Consider the following 21,636-nt stretch of genomic DNA (forward strand, 5'->3'; position numbering starts at 1 on the left):
TAAAAAACATTAGAGAAACCACGTGAAATCCACGTGTCATTTTGAATTAATTAATTTCGGCTGGCCTACGAGTTAGCTGGGGCGCGCTTTCTGACCCCCTCGCCTGAACCCACGTGTGTCCATTCTTTCGGGCTCCTTATCGGCGTTTTCTCCTTGTGGAGGTACCTTGGTATCCCTTGTCGTTACAGACGACGTTGGCTTGGGCATAATTCTGTAATGTGAACGAATTATTTTTATATGTATATCGTCACTTTTCGCCACGCCTTCTGGTCACTCACTTGGGTGTTTTTCGATCGATTTGATCACTTTTTAAAACTGATTTCTATTAATTTTCTCTAACTATTTATGCTATTTTTGACCGGGTTATTCCCAGATCTTCTCGATCGATTTATAGATTAGTTTGCATAATAGCCTTGATGACCTGATATTTACCACAATTAATCTTTTCTTCTCACAGTGTATTCTTAAACGAGCTTTCTCGAGGTTCTTCTGGAGTGACCGCTCCATCGGAGTTACGAAAGGCCAAGATTGTACTTAAGAATCTGACGATGTTTCTAATTTGGGTGTGTAGAACTGGTTTTTCAACATATTTTTAACCCTGCAGGTCTCAAAGGCCGATTGTGGAGTGCATCCTTGTTCTGGCTTCACTAGATCTTTCCTCTGTGGCCACCGCGACCACGTCCTCGCCCACGACCTGGACCTTTTCCTCTGTTACTATTCGCGAAGTTGGCCGTGAGTGACTCGATTGGTTCCCCCAAGTAGTGGTTTTCACAAATGGCTTCGTGGTGTTGAGCCCTTGAGGTCATTGGTGTATAGAGGCCTTGACAGGTCTTGCATGGGATACCTTGACAACTTCGGTTGGCTCGATCGGTTCTTTCTCGCTGACAGTTGGAGTAGTTGGCTTTGGAGTTACCGGCAAGTTTTATCCTTCTAGTTCTTCTTGGAGTACTGTTCCGGAGTTACCGCCGCTGATGACGATGTCGTTGAGAATGTCCTCGACTTGGTTGATTTGTGAGCTGTCAGTCATCTGTAATCATTGATTAGACGAGAGCGAAGGCGTACACAATTAACAAGATACGATACTGTCTTTAGATTGAACCGGAAGGAGAACTGGTTTAAGAAATCGATAATTAACAGTTGGTTTTTATTGTAAGCACTTCTTATGAGGATAGTGGGAGATACAACAAAATTTTAACAATTTTTTTTTCGCTCGCGGAGCTGTTGATGCTACTTGGTCTACTGGAGTACGGTGTCGCTGAAGATCATCCCCTCGATGTCCTCGCTTTTCCACATCTTCTCGGCAATTTGGGCTCCGATCCCATATCCCTTGCACGCTTCGGCATCTTCCATTCGGTATAGGGAGTTACAGCCGCACGACAACGTGCAGTTACCGTCTCCTGGGATTTGGCGGCGTTCGGCCGTTTTTGTGGATACCGATGGTCGTCGGTCCCTGTAACATTTTCATTTTTATTGATTGTTACTTTGTATCTAACTCACTTTCTTCCCATTCTCTTGTTTGGCTCTTTGGAAGCTACCTTTTCCGATGTCCTCCTCAGTCGACTCGATGAGCTTGTTTCTTTTGATTGTGTAGTACAACAGCGGAAGGGGGTTGTGGAAGGTGTACGGGTCGATTTCCACAATAATCATGTGGAGCTTCTCTTCTCCGATGATGATAGAGGTGACGTTGATTTGACTTTGTGATGGCATTTTCCAATGTCTGTACTTTGTAGTACCGCTGGCCCCAGCCTTTTCTGCTCCTTCGTCAACCTTCTTCTTTTCCTTGAGAGCTACATCTTTCGCTTTCTTTTGCTTCTGTGGAGCTACAGCTTCATCCTTCTTGTTACCGATTGGAGTTACTCGACGATCCGTTGTCTTTGGAGCTACCATCGAAAAAGCGAAAAGTGCTTCTGAGTACAGTCCGGGGTATTCGAATCTTTTTCTTTTCCATACCCCTCAACCGATTCGTTCGTTGAAGGATCGTAGTACTCGGAGAGATATCTTGAGATTTCCGAAGAAGTGGATGTTGAGTTCGCTTGGTCACTGACCGCATGATATAACTTTGCAATTAGATTTGACTTCTGCGATGAGGTGGGTTGAGTAGTGGAGGGAATAGCTGATGGCATTAACTTTGTGACAAGATCACGGGCCTGAAAGTTATAGGAAAGTTTATAAACAAGTTTGTTTGTAAACTATACCGTTTCCGTTTCTCCAAAATCAAAATTTTTCATCAACTTCGTACCAAGGAAAACAGCTGCAAGGTGGTATTCATCGAATTCGGAATAATAGTGTTCCAGAGCTTGTAATCCTGAAGTAGAGCTAAAACTTGAAGCACGGAACAGTCGATCACATCTTCGTCGATTTCACCAAACTTTTCGTTTTTCCAATCGGTCCACATCTTTGTCAGTAGTTTGAAAGCGGGGAGTACAAGATGGATAGTGAAGGCGGACTGTGTCTGGAAGATGCTTTGATTTTTTTATTCGTAGCTCAGACTTTCTCACTTGGAACAAAGTATTATATTCCAATAGTGTTTCGAAAAACTTCAAGATTGCCTTCACAGTCGCAGACTCCTCCACAAGTTTATTGAGAGCTTGTCTTCCTCTCATCGATAATTTTCTCGAATTCTAAACTACTTGCAGACAGCTATCGATGTCCCATAAACATTTGATATTTGTCATCCATCTAGTCTCACACGAGAGGGTGGGAAGTTTTGTCAATGTTTCACAAATGGACGGAGTTTGACGAACAACGGAGGCTAATAGAGCACTTGCTTCCATCACGGCACAGTACTCTTCGATTTTCGGTAAAACATCAGTGAGACTCGGTTTGTGAATCTTTTTGGGGTTCAGCACTCGTTGAGCCACAAGATTCAAACTATGCGATACGCAGCAAACATCTGAAAAAAAGGAGGTTCACGTTTTATGGAGTTAATTACAGTGCGTTTCAATATTATACGTCCACTCTTGTTTTTGGACGGAACTTGAGAACCGGTTGAGATATCAATCTAATTTTATTAAAATTGAATTCAGAGCAACAAATTACATCTAGAAAACAATTTTTGAGAAAAAATATTGAAAACTATTCGAGATACAGAGAAAAATCTGAAAATGTGACATTTGCAACCGTTTCAAAATTATACGTCCACTTCAAAGGTATGTCGATCTTGACCTTTGGCGGAGCCGGAAAAGCTTGAATTTAGTTTTGTTTTTTTGCTGCCAATGTGAGAAACTTTTTTCATTATGCTTTTCCTTGTTTTTCTCCACTTTTCAACATGTCTCGTGGCCATTTGCTCACTGATGCTGAAAAAGCCTTCATCGACGCGTTCAAAACCTCTGGTTGGACCAACAGGGCTATCGCGAAACATCTAAATCGTTCCCACGATTGCATTAATCGTTTTGTATCGAACCGGACCCGCAACAATCAACCCAACAAGGCTGGACGTCCTCCAAAACTCAATTCAAGAGCCAAACGATCAATCGTTCGTGTGGCTTCAAACACCATGAAGTCTTGTAATGATATCAAAAAAGAGCTGAATCTTGGAGTGAGCAAGTGTACAATCTGGAGGGCTCTTAAGGATGATCCAAACATCAAAAGAGCAGTCATGCGCCCTGCTCCGAAGCTCACTGACAATCACAAAACTCGCCGTCTCGACTTCGCTCGAAAAAACATGGGAACCAACTGGGATAAGGTATTAAATTTAAAATTATCTATCCAAATTATCTTATCTTTTACAGGTAATTTTTTCGGACGAGAAAAAATTCAATCTTGATGGACCCGACGGATTCAAATCGTACTGGCACGACTTGCGGAAGGATCCAGCCGTTTTTGCCAAAAGGAATTTCGGGGGAGGCAGTTTGATGGTATGGGGAGCATTTGCTTCGGCTGGATACTTGGAGCTCGCTTTCACCACTTGTCGAATGAACTCCACAGACTACCAAGACGTTCTCCAGAACCACCTTATCCCGTTTCGTCGTCGATTCAGTCGCCGCCAGTTCATTTTTCAGCAAGATAATGCTGCAATCCATGTCAGCCGCTCCACTTTGGACTGGTTCCAATCGAAAAACATCGATGTCTTGCCATGGCCAGCTTGCTCTCCAGATCTGAATCCGATGGAAAATGTTTGGGGCGAGCTGGTTCGTCGTCTTTACCGCCATGGAAAGAAGTATGCTAGTATTGGAGAGCTTCGGGATGCGCTGATTGCTGAGTGGAGTCTGCTGGAGCAGGAGTTCAAGACTAAGAGCACCCAATACATCCAAAACCTTATCAAATCGATGCCAAATCGTCTCTTCGATGTCATTGCTGGTAAAGGTTCATCCACAAAGTATTGAAATATTTTTTATTCTCTATTTTAGCATTGATTCTGAGAGTGGACGTATAATTTTGAAACGGTTGCAAATGTCACATTTTCAGATTTTTCTCTGTATCTCGAGTAGTTTTCAATATTTTTTCTCAAAAATGGTTTTCTAGATGTAACTTGTTGCTCTGAATTCAATTTTAATAAAATTAGATTGATATCTCAACCGGTTCTCAAGTTACGGCCAAAAACAAGAGTGGACGTATAATATTGAAACGCACTGTAGATCTGAAACATACAGCAATCGAAATAGTTTCCGATCGTTGATAATGCGCCGTCGGCGGTGACTGAAAATTTGAGAATTTCGTCTTCTTCCCATCCAAAACTCTCCAATTTTTCCACAATCAAATCCGCCGTTTGTTTTCCAGTTTTTCCATCGAGTTGTGGTGTGAAGGCAAGCGGGACGACTTGAAGATGACAATCGTCATCCAAAAATGTAGCGAAAACTGACAAGTAATTTGTCACAAGTTTTCCGTGATCGATGGCAAGATGTATTCTTGATTTGTAAGGCTCCAGGTACTCAACGGCTTTTTTGATAAGCGATTCAGCAAGTTTCTCAGTCACTTTTTGAATTGTGAGACGGCATGGTAGTTGCTTCAATGCGACCTCTCCATACCCCGTTGAACTGAAAATAGGTAATTTTTATTCAGTTCGAAACAACAACCATACATTGAATTACAAATTTCAATCAACAATTTCTTCATATTTTCGGAACCGAGATGGTGAAAACTTTTTCCAGTTTTCAAGCAATACCGGCCCAACGCAGAGGTGATTTTCTGAACTTCGGAATCCTTCAATTTCTTCGTGCTATAATCTGGAAGACAGAAATTGGCGAAAACGTTCAAGTTTTGTCGGATTACCTTTGATTTTTCTGACTTGTTCAATAGGTTCCAGCTCTGAACGACCAATCGAAATTTTTCGTTTTTTACAAGTCGTAATAACGTGCCTCTTCAGATGACTCCCATCTGACTGTAATACCATCAAGTTACACTGAGTACAGATAACAAAGCCGCTCTCGATGAATTCGTCGTCTTCTTCGTTTCGAATGAGAATCTTTTGAATTTCTGCGAATCGATATGATTCACCCTGCAATGACAAAATTTATTGCCGGTTTTTCTCTGTTTTTAAACTCACAAATGTGACATTACTATCTTTTTTATTCAGTTTCAATTGAAGGTCTGATTTGGATATCTTGAAACTCATTTTTCGAGTTTGGGAGGGATGTGAGTGAGATGGCGAGCCGTAGGCTGTCGTTTGCTCTGAAAATAATTATTTTATGAAAAATAGGGATTATCAGGCAATTCGCGACAAAAAAGGAGAAAAATCGGTTGATAAACGCAAAAAATCGTCGAAAAAAAAACAAAACAAACCCCAGTAAATCGACACGGGCTGCTAAACAATGCGCGCCTCGTCATATCGGAGCATCGTTGCAAATAAAAATGGCGCGCGTTCAAATATTAATTAATTGCCGGCCGGCCGGGCCGGGCCGGGCCCTGGTTTTTTTCCCTCGGGCCGGCCAGCTCGTCAGATTGATCCTGGGCCGCTCCTGTCGGCGCCAATGCCGAGCTGTGCGATGCGGTCGCGGCGCGGTTGGCGATTATTCAAATAATAATGAGTGTTAGTGAACAGAACAAAGTAATTAGAATTGGGGAACGGAAGGGGAAATAAGGGGAAAGGATATGACCCGATTAAAGCGGATAATCCAGAGGGATTTTATGGGGAAAATCGGGGAACTCTGGGTTATATCGCTTCAGGTTGTCATTGTCCCAAGACAAGGGAGGAAAATGACAACAGGTTGCCACTTTATAGCTACAACACGATTAGTGAGTTTGACTTTCTTAGACATTCCTTTTTAAATTCAAAAAACAACTTTTAGCATTAAAATCTCTTCCAAATGGTACATCAAAGTAAGTGAGTCGATGGGATGGGGTTCGATCACCAAAGAAACCAAAATCCAGACAGTCGGCAAGAGGCTCTTCACAGCCAATGGGGAGACAACGTCATCATCGGAGAAGAACACGAGGAAGGCAAAGAATGATTGCGCATTCACAACTGTGGAAAGGTGGTGGATTCCATGAATCGCGAAGACTCACTCCAACGAAGCGGCAGATGTAGAAAATGCTTGACACTTCCCCAGTTCAGACATGGACCAAAATGTGGAACGGAGATATGCCGATATTGTCATATCGGAACCGAGCACCACTACACCATCTTCCCATCACCGAGAGTAATCTTCCGACGCCCGACCGAGTATTCCCCTCGACGACGTTTTCCTTCTCCCTCGCCGACCAAGACGATCCCCAAACGAATACTTCAATAGAAGAGACGATGGACCAAGCACCAACCGAGCATACGACGAGCCCAGACGCCGTCGTGACGATCCCAGGGACCACTCCAGACATCGAGACGAGAGCGACGATAAGAGACGACACAAGACGAGCCGAGACCGACACAATTTTATTAGACGAGACAATTATAAAGCAGCCGGTAGTGTACTAAATTCAAAAATAATTTGTTTTCATTTTCTTATTGCACATTTTAACAAATGTGAAACATGCATAAACCTTTCTTTCTTTAAATGCGACCACTGTGAGAAGACTTATTGCACCAAATGCACACTCGATGACTTCCATCAAATCTTCAATGTTCGATTTATTCCAGTTATTCTCTCATTTTTATTGCTTTCAAATTTATGTATCAGGGTTATACTGAAATTATTCTGCAACCCTTTTTTTATTCATAATGACAACATAAGAAACGTTTTGCTTTAATGTGTGCGCCTTCGATGGCTGTGCGTTTAAACTTTAAGCTTTATGATTTGAAGGCTCACAAGTCGAAAACTAAGAAAATTATAAAAAATCTGTCAACTAACAAAATATGTTTAAATTTAAAGCTCTATAAGCTATTAGGTTGGTGCATAAGTTTCTTCCGATTTTGTATGCTTAAGTTTGAGAATTGATAACTGGTCAGTGGGACGGGTTTTCTTGGAGTATGTTTTTTTGTTGGATAGAGTATCTCATGGACTTGTTATGTACATTTTGCCTCATTTCTCCTTTTCGTCGTTCGCGAGCACAGCGCTGGCTTTCGTCCCCGTCTACACTTAAAAAATGGCATTTTATTTTTATTCTTTTCAGGTTTGAAAAACCTCAATAATCACAAGATTATGAAAGAAATAGATGAAAAATTACTTCTACTGCTAATATCATCAAGCATAGGGCCGATCGCTTTGAAGCCAAAAAATTAGAATGGAAAGACGAAGATGGGTCAAAGTTGGACTTGGACCTATTTAAAGGTGGGGGGACATGAAAAAATAATGTTCTCGAAATCTCGTTCAAAGATGCCCCTCGAGGAGTTGAACTTGTGAGGGTGAGGATTGAGGGTGCGGCGCCGCTACCGACTGAGCTACACGGGCAAAGAGAAAGCGCACGCCCGATTGCATACATAAAGGCGAGGACGACAGCTGTACGCAGCGTGACATTAAGCGTTGTACACCGTGACGGTAGAATGCATACTCTAGCTACAAAAAAAACTACGAAAAATCTCCTGTCCCCCCCCCCCCCCTTTAAGAATACTTCTGAAACCAATCCGTCAAATGTCAAAGGCATTGTCCGTTAGTCAATTAAGTATTGTAATTGGATTGAGGTCTCATAGCAGTGTCGAAAATTTTGTCGCTTCGCACCCATTTTTTTGAAGGACTACTGTAAGGGTTGCCATGAAGATGTGATCATGTTTCTCCTATCATTTCTTCGCTCGTTCAGTTGGATGGGGAACTTAATTGCCGTAGCTGAGAAGTCGGTAAGTTACTCTATCAATGTGCGGGAGGGCCAGTTGATTGACAAGGAATAGCTAGCTCTGGACGTCTCGAAGTCTAAATTTCCCGTGAAAAAGGGGATGTTATGTGCTTGGAGGTCTTTCAAAGGAATGGAAACTGGGAACATTTAGATGAAGGCATCACTATAACTGCCTTCTTGTATAGTTTCTAATTAGAGAAATGGATTCTGACAGTCGAATCGAAACAAGGAGAAAAGGCGAAAGATGTTCCATGCACGAAAATTTGAAATCGCGCCTTATTTGAGAGATCAACGAAAAATTCATGTCGTTTGGCTGAACTATTCTTTTGCACTCGCCGTATTTTTCAAACCATGCCCATTTGGATGAATGGTTGTTTGAAGCTTTCGAACCCCATCTTGATAGAAAAAACTTCAATTGAAAAGATCATATAAAAAATGAGTTGACCCATCTTTTCAATCGCAGCTTTCGTTGTTCTGGGCCGATGGAATCAAGGAATTACCAGAGCGTTGGCAGACAATTATCGATGCTTATGGACAATGCTTTCATCCGCTTTGAGAAAAATTTGATCAAACATTTTCCCGAAATCGAAAGAAAATTATGCACCAACCTAATAGTAGTTGACAAAATCTTTGTAGCTACTTTCGCTTTTTAAATATCTTCCATTCTTTCCTGAGTTTTTTGACTCCTTGTTTGGACTTCGGCATTTGAATACAACCGAGTTTAGTATCAATTTGTCAGATACTGTATCATGACATAGTCACACCTGATGAAAGAAAACGAGCTATTCAATGATCTTTGTTGCGAATTATTATACTGTGAAACCATTAGTAGCCTAAGCCTACTGTGAAACCATTAGTAGGTGCTCATTTTTCTTAGCTCCTACGCAAGATACCGCAAATCTCTCAACGGATAAAAGGTTTATTATGATTCTACGGACATATTATCAATTCACTAATTCTTCGACATGAACTGAGATACAACGCCTCAAAGTTTACGGTTTGGGAACCCTTCTATCAAATTTCGAGTTTACAGTTCAAGGGGTCTTCAAAAACATTTCTCGCCTATTTTCACGAAAATTAAAAAATGACAAAAAGAAAGTCCTAGGCGGGGGTCGAACCAAAACATTCGGTGTCATAGCCGACACCGTATACCACTTTGCCACTCATGCACTTTAGAAAACAAGGAGAGAATGCAGTTATAACATGGGAAACGCGTACAATGTTCAAAAAATTTTAAACCATTTTGGGAAATTTAGCGAAAGAAAATTTCACGTTTTGGAAAAAACTTTTTTTAAGTGAAAAAATGGAGCAAAAAGATAAGAATCGCCTAGAATTTTTGCATATAAGGGAATAGAGAAACAGTGAGAACCATCAGTTCCCAAATGAGAACTGGTATCCAGCTGGAAGAAGCTGGAGCTCTGTGAGCCGGAACTCTGGGAGCCGGAACTCTGGGAGCCGGAGCTATAGGCCCTGGGTTCTGAGTCCTGGGCAGCTGAAGGTGGAATCGGAGAAACGGAACTGGTGGAGGTGGAATCGGAGCTGGTGGAGGTGGTATCGGAGATGGTCGAGGTGGAATCGGAGGATCGGAGCTGGGCGAGGTGGAATCGGAGCTGGGCGAAGTAGAATCAGAGGATCGGAGCTGGTGGAAATGGAATCGGTGCTCGTGGAGATGGAATCGGAGGATCGGAGCTGGTGGAGGTGGAATCGAAGGGAGGTGGAATTTAAGCTGGTAGAGGTGGAATCGGAAAACTCGGAGCTGGTGGAGGTGGAATCAGAATCCATCTCCGAAAACGAACTCCGCCCAGGAAATCCCCGATAACAAAGCCAAATAATGCTGACATTTCCTGTCTCCTTTTCGATCTTCCTCTTTTTTATATGTTAAACTGAAAAATGTTTATCCAACACCTTTCATGTACTAAAAATAAATTAATTGAACATTTTTGTACATCCTTTTTACAAATCAGTTCATTGAAAACTGCACTAATTCCATCGGGAACAAACTGGATTCCTTTGTAAAATCGAATTCATCTTGTGGAGTTTCAAAAAATACGACATTGTCATCCGGACACACACACACACACACGCACACACACACACACACACACACACACACACAATTCTTTTTTTCTGAATTTCTGAATTCCGAAATTCGAAATTTTCCTTTTTTTTTAATTCGGAAAATTATCATTCCAAAATTGCGACATTCAGAAAAGCAAAATTTACTTAAAATTAGCAATTCGAAACTTAAAAATTTCGGTATTCAGAAAATTGGAAAATCGGGAATCCGGAACTCCGAGATTCATAAAATAAAAATTCAAAAAAAACTGTGTTTTGAAATCCATAAACTTGAAAGCTTGAAAATTTCATGATTTCGAAATTTGGAAAATCAAAAATCCGGAAGTCCGCTATTCATGAAATCGAAATTTCAGAAAATCTGAAATTCATAAATTCAGAAGCTCACATTCAAAAATTTCCGTTTCGAACGGAAACAGAGGTTTGAAAATTCAGAATTTTGGAAATGCAGAAGTTCAGGAATTCGAAAATCGGGTAGCATGTCTCATTGGGCGAAAATGTTTCTGTTTTCAACTAAAATGTTCAAAGCTTGATACCGTAAACACTTTAATAGAACGCCATATCTTACTTTTTTTTGAAAGATATCAAAAACGTTGTCAACTGATGAAATGTGTGTCATGATATCAGCAATATTTTTTTTGTTAACTACTTTTTGATATCTTTTACAGGAAATAAGATACATGGGCTCAAATTTAATGATTCGGGCGGTGTTCTATTAGAGTGTAAACGGTATAGTACTGTACGTAGAAAAATGCATGAGTAAACCATGTGAATCTGAAAAACTGATCAGGAATTTAATCCTAATCCTGTCTGGGGGACAAAAACAATTATGACGAGATTTCGAAAAAAAAAACAGAGGATTAATCGGGATAAAACAGAAAATCACAAATATTTTCCAATTCTGTGGAGTATAAAAGAAGAGACCAAAGTTTTCAAGTCTATCCTCTTTTTCATCCGAGTTCTGTCTTCTCATTAAAGTTTCAAATTCCAGAATGTTCTTCTTCAAGTTTCTAACTCTTCTTCTCGTTTTGTTTGCTATTGTGAATGCAATCCCTTCGGACAGTTCTGAGAATAAACCAAATGGTCCACCAAGCGGACCTCCACCAAGCGGACCTCCACCAAGCGGACCACCACCATCTGGTCCTCCACCAAGTGGACCACCACCAATCAAAAGTCCATAAGGGAAATCTCTCCAAATTGTAGAGAATATTGATTTATAAAGTTTATTCAGTTCCAAATAGTCAATTTTGAGATCACGGAAAAGTTGTTCAGAATTTTTAGACACGTCTGAAAATGCCAGAGTATACTGAACTGAAAAAAGATTTTCATTTCAGTAATTGATCACTTTTCCGCTAATCAAATTCTGGAGAGCTGTTAAACGTGCTTTCAGAATTTTGAAATTCAAATTTTGGACCTAGGTATTCTAAGAAACCTGAAAAATGAGGATGTGAATTTTATTTTTATATGAATTTATTCAGAAAAAAAAACAAATAATCACACGACGAGGTGATTTTGGAAGGTAGATTTTCGCGAAATTCGTCAAGTTCACTTTGATAGAGTCGGCGAAGAAGATAAACTAAAATGCAAGTGGTGTCTCGGGTGTGTAGCTGTCCTTATCCGATGGCAATTCCAGCTAGTGTGTGGTAGAATGCTTTACTCGTCTCGATGATAATTCCGTCACGACGGCGTCTGGGCTCTTGTATCCCCGGCTGGTGCTTGGTCCATCGTCTCTTCTGTTGAAATATTCGTCTGGGGATTGTACTCTCGTGGAATGGAGAGCACAAACTTCAATTCAACATGCCGCCCATTTTCATTACGGAGAGCGAAGAGAGACCAGTAGTTGGTTTTCACATCTCGGTGAATCTGGTGGTTCTGAAAATGAACTTCATTAAACTGTATGTAAACGTTTTTTCCTCACGAGAATATTCGTTTCGAAATACGACATCGGGTCGCGCGCAGCTGGGGTATCTGGGGTTGACAACGTATGACGCCGCGCTCCCAACTAGAAAGTCACTCTCTGTGGCTGGTGCATTGTATTTGCTGAAAATAGTCGAAATGTATAAGAATTTCTACTGTAACTACACTTTTACATTAAGGCCATCATGGTAGAATGGCCTAGAAATAGCCTAACATGCCCCTGATATGTTTTCTCGATCATTTTGAAGTGGTGGCCTAGAATACTCAGTTTGAAAAAGTTGAGCCACCGCATGTGTTAGCCCAGTTCTAGGCCATTTTACCATGGTAACCTAGAAAACTTAACTCGAAAAGTTAGGCCCCCACTTCAAAATGACCTAGAAAATACACAAAGTGAATATCAAACCAATTCTATGTCATTCTAATTTGGCGGCCTAGAAAACCCAACTTGCAAAAGTCAGGCCATCACGTTAAAGTGTATTCGTTTCACAAATTCTTCGAAAAATTTTGATGACTTTCTCAAACATTTTTCGAAGTCGTGTCGAAAGGACACACTGTTCGCAACTTCAAAAATCCGGTTTTTGAAAATTCAGAAAATCATAAGTCCCGTTTTCAAAAGTTCGGAACGTTCTAAAATGTTGAGGGTACCAAAAGCTCCGATTATCGAAAAATGGAATACTTCGAAATTCCAATTTTCGAAAAATTCGGAAAAAAATTAGAAATTCCTGTTACTAAAAATTAAGAACATTTTCTGAATTCCGAATTTTTAATTTTCAGAAATTTTGGATTTTTCGAAATTATGATTACTACTCAGATATTTGAAATATTCTGGGTTTTTTTTATTTGTTGCGAAAAAAAATTTCCAATTCATGTACCCCTGTACATGAAAGTTACTGAAAAATTTTAACTTTCGAATGATTTTCTTTTAAGTTTCTGAACGTTCTTCTTCTCGTTTTCATATGATTTGTAAAAACTCACTTTTTTTGAGAGAACATTATTACGAAATATCGGAATTCCAGGAATAATAAAAAAGAACAAAGAGGCAGAGAATATTGAGAAAAATCAAAAAGGGAACTCTCCAAAATCCATTCATTAACAGGATTTTTGGAGAATTCCCGAAAATATTTAGACGTCTATTCAGTCAAGTCGTCAAAAGAGAAAATGAATGATTATGTTTGCAGCAGCCAGAGGGGACGGAAAAATGACTCATTCTGTTTCGCCTGCACTCTCTAACACATACATACCATCTGCTGTGTCATGGCCTGTATGTGTTTTTTTTTCTTTTTTCTAATGACGAATTTCTGAATGGACGTCTAAATGTATTAGGGAATTCTCTAAAACAAATGAATGATTGGATTCTGGACAGTTCCCCTCTGATTTTTCTGGATATTCTCTATCTTTATATTACTTTGTAGTACTAGAAATCCAAAAATGAATGAATTTAGAAAATTGATAAATTTTGGTTAGAAATGTTCTCCTCTTCATTCTTATTCCCGAAATCTTAGTTGAGTATCTCGAATACACTCCATTTCCGCAGAGGTGAAGAGAGCACACCTGGAATTGACTCCGCCCTTCGGATGCTCCTATAAATACCGCCGGGTTCCCCTTATTACCATTCTTTCCCCCTTATGTGACCACTTCCTCTCCTCCAATATTTTTCCTGACGACCTTTTGCATGGACGTCGGAAACTATTCGTCTTTATTTTCCCGAAATCCTTATTCTTTAACTGTGTATTCCATTCTTGTCTACACAAGTTTCGTAACATAAATGCGGAATCCAGTCATTGGCAAACCGCTCCGTTGGAGCTCGTGAACCGGACCCTCGATCTGCTTGGACCCGTTCAATTGGTCGTCATCAACAATTCGATCGTCTACGGAACGATCCAGGTGTCGGCTTCGAATTCTGGAATCCTTCGGATCCTAGAGTGAGTGAAAAATGTGAAATCTTCCTTATATATAAAACGCTAGAGGCGTCTGTCTGTCCTCTTGAGGATCTGTGGACTTTTGAAAAGCTCGAAAAATAAATTTAGATTAACGTGACCCTTTTAGAAAAAATGAGAAGTGATGTGATGAACCAGTAAAGAAGCAGATTGAATCGGGCCGAAGGCGCACCAGCTTGCTGGTTACAAATAAAAATGTTATAAATTTTTCAGAATGTCCCAGGAATGTTCGTATACCCAGATGAAATGTCATTGAATATATTGAAGCCGATTACCGTGGTCTATCAAGAGGCCTGGTGTCTGTTTATGGAATATTTTGACATCACAAATATCGATTTAATGGAAAACAAAGAAGAAAAGCAACCAGTGCACAAGGTTTCAAACGAAGAAGAGAGAAGTCAGGGAATCGAAGCACCACCACAAATCGAGCCTTTGATTGATGAAATGGAACACGGAGAAAGTGATATGTTGACAGCGGATCCTCAGTCAGTCGAGACCGATCCTACGTCCTAACCCGAGAGTGTCAGCAACCTGAAATGACCCCCAATTCCCCCAAATGTGTAAAATAAGCGGTGCAAAGGAAATAACAGTACACAAAGTATTCAAATCCAAGTTTATTAACGGAAAGGGGTTTGAATAAACGGCAAAGACAACGGAATTGGGAAAAGAAAGCAAGAACAGAAAGGAAGTAAAGGTGTAGGGCTAAAACCTCCTGGGAGCTACCGGAGGAAACCTTGCTGCCTTCTAAAACTGGTGCTAACAAACCAAAACGATGCCAAACGTAGAAAACTAGCTGAAAGGCTAAAAAAGGTTAAACGGGACCGCATAGCGGTCAGCTCTTGGTGAGATACAAACACTAGCTTCGCCGCAGCGAAGACTGACTAGGGAAGGTTGTAACTGGGGTATGGGACTTTGATATGAGGCCTATATCATTCGAAAGCTGTAGCGGTGAAGAGGGAGAACGGTAATTGACTAGGGTTGGGTTCGATTCCTTTCTCCTTTGTTTGTTTTTGTTTTTGTTTTCGGTCTTTGTGGAAATCGTCAAAATTTTCCGAACACATTTTTCAAAAAAAATTTCATTTTGATACTGAAAAATTGTACTTTCTCAAATGTTTTAAGTAATATCTAGTTTTTGACTATTTCGTTAATCAACACTAAACACTTTCACACAGCTTTTGTTTGTCAAAGTTCATAAGGATGGTTCGTTTTAAGAGCCACACATCAATCAGACATGATTTGTGCCTATGATTTCTCAAATTTTGAGTGTTACTGGGCGATCATCGTAGTACTACGGTTTGTTGAAAATCAGAAAAAGAATCAAAATGTCTTGATCCCGAGAAGAAAATAGGTTATCAAATTTTGTAAAAAACCTAATTTGCTTGATATTTTTCGTTTAATACCTTTTCAGCCGAAAAAAAAACTTTCAAAAATTTTCAAAAAAAAGTCAAGGGGGTACCCCATGGAACTTTTTTTCAAAGTTTTTTTCTGAAAAAAAAACGCTTAAACTTGGTAACATTGTACAGAAACTTCTAAATTTGCGATCACAATCAAAAAAACATCCAAAATCTTTTGTAAACCATTAACTTTCTATTCTCAAAAGTCAAAAAGTGTTTTGAAAAAATGACTCAAAAATAGTTTTCAAAAGCATGTAACCACAATTTCAAACAGTTTCAGAGAACACAGTATGATCCTGTAAGTTTTTCATGTTTTTTCAAAAAAAAAATTTTTTTGGAAAAAAGTCACCCCCCCCCCCTTGCTTTTTCAAAAATGAGATTTCAAACTCGATTTTCTCGAATATGGTAAGTCCGCAGCAAAATCGAATTACATTTTTGAAAATGTCTCATTTTCAGCTTTCGAATGATGAGTAACCTAGTGAGTAACGAGGGCGGCGGGCGCCAGTGCCGAGTGGCGCGGCGCGGTCGCTGCAACGCGGTCGTTGGCGCGTATTCAAATAATATTAATATTATTTGAGTGAAACAATGTACTTGTTATTAGAGAACGAAGAGAGATAAGAAGGGGAATGAACATGACCCGAATAAAGCGGATAATCCAGAGGGATTTTATGGGGAAAATCGGGAGACTCTGGGTTATCTCGCTTTCAGGTTGTCATTGTTCCAAGACAATGGGAAAAATTGACAACATGATACGGATCCAGAATATGACTTCGAGAATGACGGTGCAATGGATGCCAGAGAAAAAAGGATGAAGAAAGCTCAACGAGCCACAAAAAAAAATAGCCCTCCTCGGCAACACGGCACCAACGCCGTAGTTGGAGAAATAGCCGAATTTTTGGGGAGATGATCTTTTGGAAGAATTCGATGAAGATCAAGATGTCGTTGGCAAATCCCAGCTCGGACAAATGACGCTTACTAGAAGATGTTGTCCAGAAAGTTGTCCAACTATCGACGCCAGGTAAGTTTTTATTGACGTGTTTACAGTAGATGATTAACTTCAGTGAAGCGGTGAAGCGGCAGCTGTTCATGAGGCTCTTCTTTCCAATTTGAAAAGAATGGATAGGTGTGTGGAAGACTTCGAATTGGATTTATTGTTCTACACATACAACGGTGAATCCGAATCTGTCGTTCGCTGGCTGGACGTAAACGAGAGCTGTTTCCAAGGAGTTCGTAGCTTGAAACGACGGTATACCGAAATCCGCGACTATCTGGAAATTGCTGCTGTCTGTGATTTTTAATTGCAAAGTAATTCGATTGGCGGAATGAGTTCACTCACGACACTGAAATTCTAAAGGACAAACTTCGACAAAAATTCCACGAACTTTATATGGCACGAAAAGACGAGACGCATCGGAAATTTTGAAGTTTGAAAACCAGAAAGTTCTAATGTCCAAAAATACAGGAAATTCAGAAGTATAAAAATTCAGGTATTCGAAAATTATGAAATTTGAGAATTTGAAAGTTTGAGCACCCGAAAATTTGAAAATTCTCGAAAGCTGGGGAGTCCAAAAAATCGAAAAATCAGAAACTCAGAAGTTCAGAATATCAGAAAGCCCAAGTTCAGAATTTAGAAAATTCGGAAATTCATGAACTTTGTGAATGAAAAACTCAGAAATTAGTTTAAGAAAAATTCGGAAAATCACATTTGTGTTAAAATTTTAAAGTTTGGGAATTCATGAAGTAGAATCTCAGAAAGCCGGAAATACGGAAACTCGAAATTACGAAATTTCCGAAATTATGAGTTCTGAAAAACCAAATGCTGAGAAACTCAGAAACCCAGAAACTTGAAAATTTGAAAATTGAGAAATCTTTAAAGGAGGGCAGACAGCAAAAATTTCGGGGAAAATTTCAGGGAATGTGTATTTTGCCGTCGCGGTGTTCGCACCTAAAGCACGCAATCCCACGCGCAAACATTTTTATTTTTTTTATTTCCCGACTTTATTTTTTTCAATTTTTAACGACTTCAAACATTAAAAAAGCTCTTTTTTCTTATTTATTATAAAACCCATATAAAAGTGAACTTTTTATGTAAATTTAAAGTTCTATCGACCAATTATTTGCCAGTCGCCGGTGTTTTTTATAGGCATGCGAAAAAAACTATTTTCTCTTCGATAAACGTTTCTTCACTGTTCCTATTTATCTCATTACTTCTCGTTATTACTCTAGGAATAAAAAACTGTTTTATGACTGGGGTTTTCAGAGACGTCTCCATTTTTACTGCTTCCTTCACCTTCCGACGACCAGCCCTGCACGAGGATTGTTTTAATTATGTGGTTTTTTTTTTCAATTGTTATGTCTCTTTCTAAAAATTAATTGTAGTTTTTTTTTCATAATTTATTTGTTAACATAATAAAACACGTTTCTTATTTTCAACTGATTTTGATACCTCGGAGCGAGGCCTCGGCGGCACGCTGGTAGCCCTTCAGAAATTCCGAGTTCAAAAAGTTCAATCCGAAGGAAACAAGGGAAGAAAAAAGTAAAAACACCAGCAGGGATTGAACCTCTGACCTCCTGAATACTAGCCTAGAGCGTACCCACTACACTACGCGTGTAAGAGGCGACCATCGCGTTTTTCACATTATGAAGCGACGCCGCAGCAGCAAGCTAGTGAAGAAATTAGGGTGACAAAAAAGAGCATTTTTTCGTCCTTGAAGTGTTTTTTTCAGGTTTTTAAGTACATAGCTATATTTATACTTCAGAGTTATATCTTTTCAGTAAAAATGAAATTTTTGAAATTTTTGATGTCTGGCCTCCTTTAAGTTCTAGAATCACAGTTTCAAAAATTCAGGACTTCTGAATTTCAAAACTTATGAAAAAAATTATAAGTTGTCAAATTCCAAGATTCTGATATTCGAAAATTCAAAACAAAAAATAAATAGTTCAAAAATTCGGAAACTTTGAAGTTCATAAGTTTTTAAATGCTCAATATGAAATTCAACGATTCGTAAATAGGCTTTTCAAAACCCGAATTAAAAAAAGATTATCTGGGTGGTTAGACGGGGATGAGCTAAATATTGCTTCAATAATATTGCTTCAAAAAAACAGTTTCACTAAGACACATTTCTGATGTACATTCCTGATTTATCTGTCCAAGCTCAAACTCAATCGGTTAAGGGTGTTTAAGTGGGAGCCAGAAGGTTTAGCCGAGAAGGCGCATAAACAAACGGTCACTCCAGTTTATGAAAGTTGACAACACAATCAACTAATAAAAAAATTCGGGCATCAACTAAGACATACTTCTGATCTACATTTCTGATTTGTCTGTCCAAGTTCAAACTCAATCGGTTAACTCCGAGTGGGTAAAAGAAAAACTTCATGCGGTTATTGTAAGTAGGAGCCAGAAGGTTTAGCTTTTTTTTTTTAGATTGTAGCCGCCGACAGGCGGCGGAAATCGACTGGTCTTGTGATAATTGAAAGTGTATTTGTGAATCAAGGACACGCAATTCTTATCGTAAATCGAAAAAAAGAAGAAGTAGGTAGGATAACAATCAGTCCACCAGAAAAAAAATATTAAATTCGGAAATGAGTAAATCAGAAAAGCAAAATTTACTTAAAATTAGGAATTCGAAACTTAAAAAGTTCGGAATTCAGAAAAGGGGGAATCCGGAACTCCGAGATACATAAAATCGAAAATTCAAAAGACTGTGTTTTGAAATCCATGAATCCGAGAAAGCGAAAATTTAAGAATTTGAAAGTTTGAAAATTTCAGGGTTTCGGAATTTGGAAAATCGAAAATCCGGAAGCCCGCTATTCATGGAATCGAAATTTCAGAAAATCTGAAATTTCTAAATTCAGAAGTTCCTATTCAAAAAATTTGAATTTCGAAAAAAACTCGAGGTTCGAAAACTCAGAATTTTTAAAATGCGGATGTTCAGGAATTCGAAAATCGGGTAGCATATACATATCATCGGGGTTGAATCTGGCAAAAAATTTTCTGTTTTCAACTAAAACGGTCAGAGCTTGATATTTTTGTAGTACTGTACATAAAAAATTCATGTGTAAACCATGTGAATCTGAAAATTTGCCCGATTGACTGATCAGAAATTTAATCCTAATCCTGTCTGGGGGACAAAAACAATTATGACGAGATTTCGAAAAAAAAAACAGAGGATTAATAGGCATAAAACAGAAAATCACAAATATTTTCAAATTCTGTGGAGTATAAAAGGAGAGTCCGAAGTTTTCAAGTCTATCCTCTTTTTCATCCGAGTTCTGTCTTCTCATTAAAGTTTCAAATTCCAGAATGTTCTTCTTCAAGCTTCTAACTCTTCTTCTCGTTTTGTTTGCTATTGTGAGTGCAATCCCTTCGGACAGTTCTGAGAATAAACCAAATGTTCCACCAAACGGACCAAAGCCATCTGGACCACCTCCATCTGGACCTCCACCAAGTGGACCACCGCCAACCAAAAGTCCATAACTAAAAGCACCTTGAATTGTGGAAATTTGTTCATAAAATGATATTATCATAACAATGTTTATTATAGAGCAATGGACAGCTACATATATATCTTGCTTTTGCATTTTCCGGGGGAATATGTAAATCGGGATAATACAGAAAATCACGAATATTTTCAAATCCTGTGGAGTATAAAAGTAGAGGAAAAGTACTTCACAATTTTTAGAATTGTCTGAACATTTCAGAGTATACTAGAGAAATTCCTTTCTGATGAGATATGCTCAGTTTGTGGAATCTTCCTTATATATCTTTATCTTTCTTATATAAAAAACTCTAGAGGCGTCTGTTGGTCCTCGTGTCACTTTGTGGACTTTTGAAAAACTTGAAAATAAATATAGATTTACGTGACCCTTTAAGAAAAAATTGGGAGTGAAGCGACGAGCCAGTAAAAACTAGATTAAATCGCGCCGAAGGGGCACCAGCTAGCTGACATCTTTACATTTGTTTTGTCTAGTATTTTTGAACGTGTCAGCTGAGCCAGATGTTTCCAAACCGGACTGCATCACTGTCAGATTTCGTCTTCCAGAGAACGGAAGTTTACCGGATTTCCTCTAATAGAAGCCAGCCGAACCGTCCCCTTCGAGCTCAATTATCTCGATCCGTGTGAGAAATATTGAAAATTTGTTAACTGCTAAAATGTTGGTAATGTTGTGATAAATAAGTCGTCAGTTGACAAGTTTTTAACATCTTTCACAGAAAACAAGAGAGCTGAGCTGAAACCTGACGTTTTAGAGAGTTTTTTCTTTTTCGGAGAGAATAGTCTACTTTGATATTCTGAAAAGTATTCGATAAGGTTTCCGTATATAAAAGATTTTTATTATATCAACTGTATTGTTTTCGAAGATTTTTTTGAGAGGATTATTGAAATTGAAATTAGGAAAGAAGAGAGATTTCAGCAGAGCCAAGATAAATACATAAAAACCGTAAAGCTGTAGGAATCATGGATATCAATGTGGAATTACAAAATAAGCAGGCCAGCTGAATATGAAAAAAGCGACGGTATCATCAACAAGGGAGAAAATGAGGACAAGAAGTGAAAGATCCGAATGATAAATAAGGGAATTTGAAGTTCATGACCTAGAGATAAGGGAAGAATAGGTGAATTGCATTGCTACAGTAGTCAAACCCGTCGTCGGTCTCGAGAAGCGGCATGGCAACGGCGCGACGATTTGCGGCTCTCAAAATGGAAATTTTTCCGAGCTCTTGTTGGAAAAATCTGAAAAATAATTGTTTGTTGAAAATAATTTCGAAGCAAGAAACTACCTTTCGATGCGGATTTCCATTGCATCTTTGATGTTTTCCAAGTGGACAGAGTTCACCAAGTTTTTGAGTTCATCAAGGAATTTGAACTTTTTTGGGAAGTGACGAGCATCGAAGTGATTTCTCTCATATAATGTGAGACGACCTCATTCCTGTTGTCGTTGAATTCCGTCAGAAATCCAAGTACCATTCCCCTGAAAATTTATATATTTTTTTAAACTACTGCAAAAAAAAAAAAATTCTCAAAATCCAAACAGCTCTGAAACTAGAATGGAGGTAGAATGGTCTAACATGCCCCTGGTATGTTTTCTGGGTAATTTTGCAGTGGTGGCCTAGAATACACAGTTTGATAAAGTTAGGTCACCACTTTAATATATAATAATTTATTGATCAGAAG

General features: G+C 39.1%; 5 protein-coding genes across 5 annotated transcripts; 2 read left to right on the plus strand and 3 right to left on the minus strand.

Annotated features, from left to right (window-relative positions):
- Positions 1–1,262: 1,262 nt before the first annotated feature.
- Positions 1,263–5,554, minus strand: CBG21304 (the record flags this gene model as incomplete). Its single annotated transcript, XM_045236125.1, is given in 10 exon segments — positions 1,263–1,450; positions 1,536–1,939; positions 1,951–2,147; positions 2,196–2,316; positions 2,365–2,452; positions 2,690–2,893; positions 4,591–4,976; positions 5,021–5,165; positions 5,212–5,437; positions 5,486–5,554. The coding sequence occupies 10 exon segments, from the start codon at positions 5,552–5,554 to the stop codon at positions 1,263–1,265; spliced, it is 2,028 nt and encodes a 675-aa protein (XP_045097277.1).
- Positions 5,555–9,469: 3,915 nt separating this feature from the next.
- Positions 9,470–10,983, minus strand: CBG21308 (the record flags this gene model as incomplete). Its single annotated transcript, XM_045236126.1, has 2 exons — positions 9,470–9,752; positions 10,865–10,983. 2 exons carry the CDS (start codon positions 10,981–10,983, stop codon positions 9,470–9,472), a joined length of 402 nt encoding a protein of 133 aa, XP_045097278.1.
- Positions 10,984–11,207: 224 nt separating this feature from the next.
- On the plus strand, positions 11,208–11,396 carry CBG26845 (the record flags this gene model as incomplete). Its single annotated transcript, XM_045236127.1, has 1 exon — positions 11,208–11,396. One exon carries the CDS (start codon positions 11,208–11,210, stop codon positions 11,394–11,396), a length of 189 nt encoding a protein of 62 aa, XP_045100407.1.
- An 8,370-nt stretch (positions 11,397–19,766) lies between these two features.
- CBG26846 lies at positions 19,767–19,940 on the plus strand (the record flags this gene model as incomplete). The annotated part of the gene is made up of 1 exon (XM_045236128.1): positions 19,767–19,940. One exon carries the CDS (start codon positions 19,767–19,769, stop codon positions 19,938–19,940), a length of 174 nt encoding a protein of 57 aa, XP_045100408.1.
- Positions 19,941–21,056: 1,116 nt separating this feature from the next.
- On the minus strand, positions 21,057–21,262 carry CBG21311 (the record flags this gene model as incomplete). The annotated part of the gene is made up of 2 exons (XM_002648934.1): positions 21,057–21,195; positions 21,243–21,262. The coding sequence occupies 2 exons, from the start codon at positions 21,260–21,262 to the stop codon at positions 21,057–21,059; spliced, it is 159 nt and encodes a 52-aa protein (XP_002648980.1).
- Between the last annotated feature and the right edge of the window lie 374 nt (positions 21,263–21,636).

This window comes from Caenorhabditis briggsae, assembly GCF_000004555.2.
Source record: "Caenorhabditis briggsae complete genome, chrIV, whole genome shotgun sequence".
Taxonomy (NCBI): Eukaryota; Metazoa; Nematoda; class Chromadorea; order Rhabditida; family Rhabditidae; genus Caenorhabditis; species Caenorhabditis briggsae.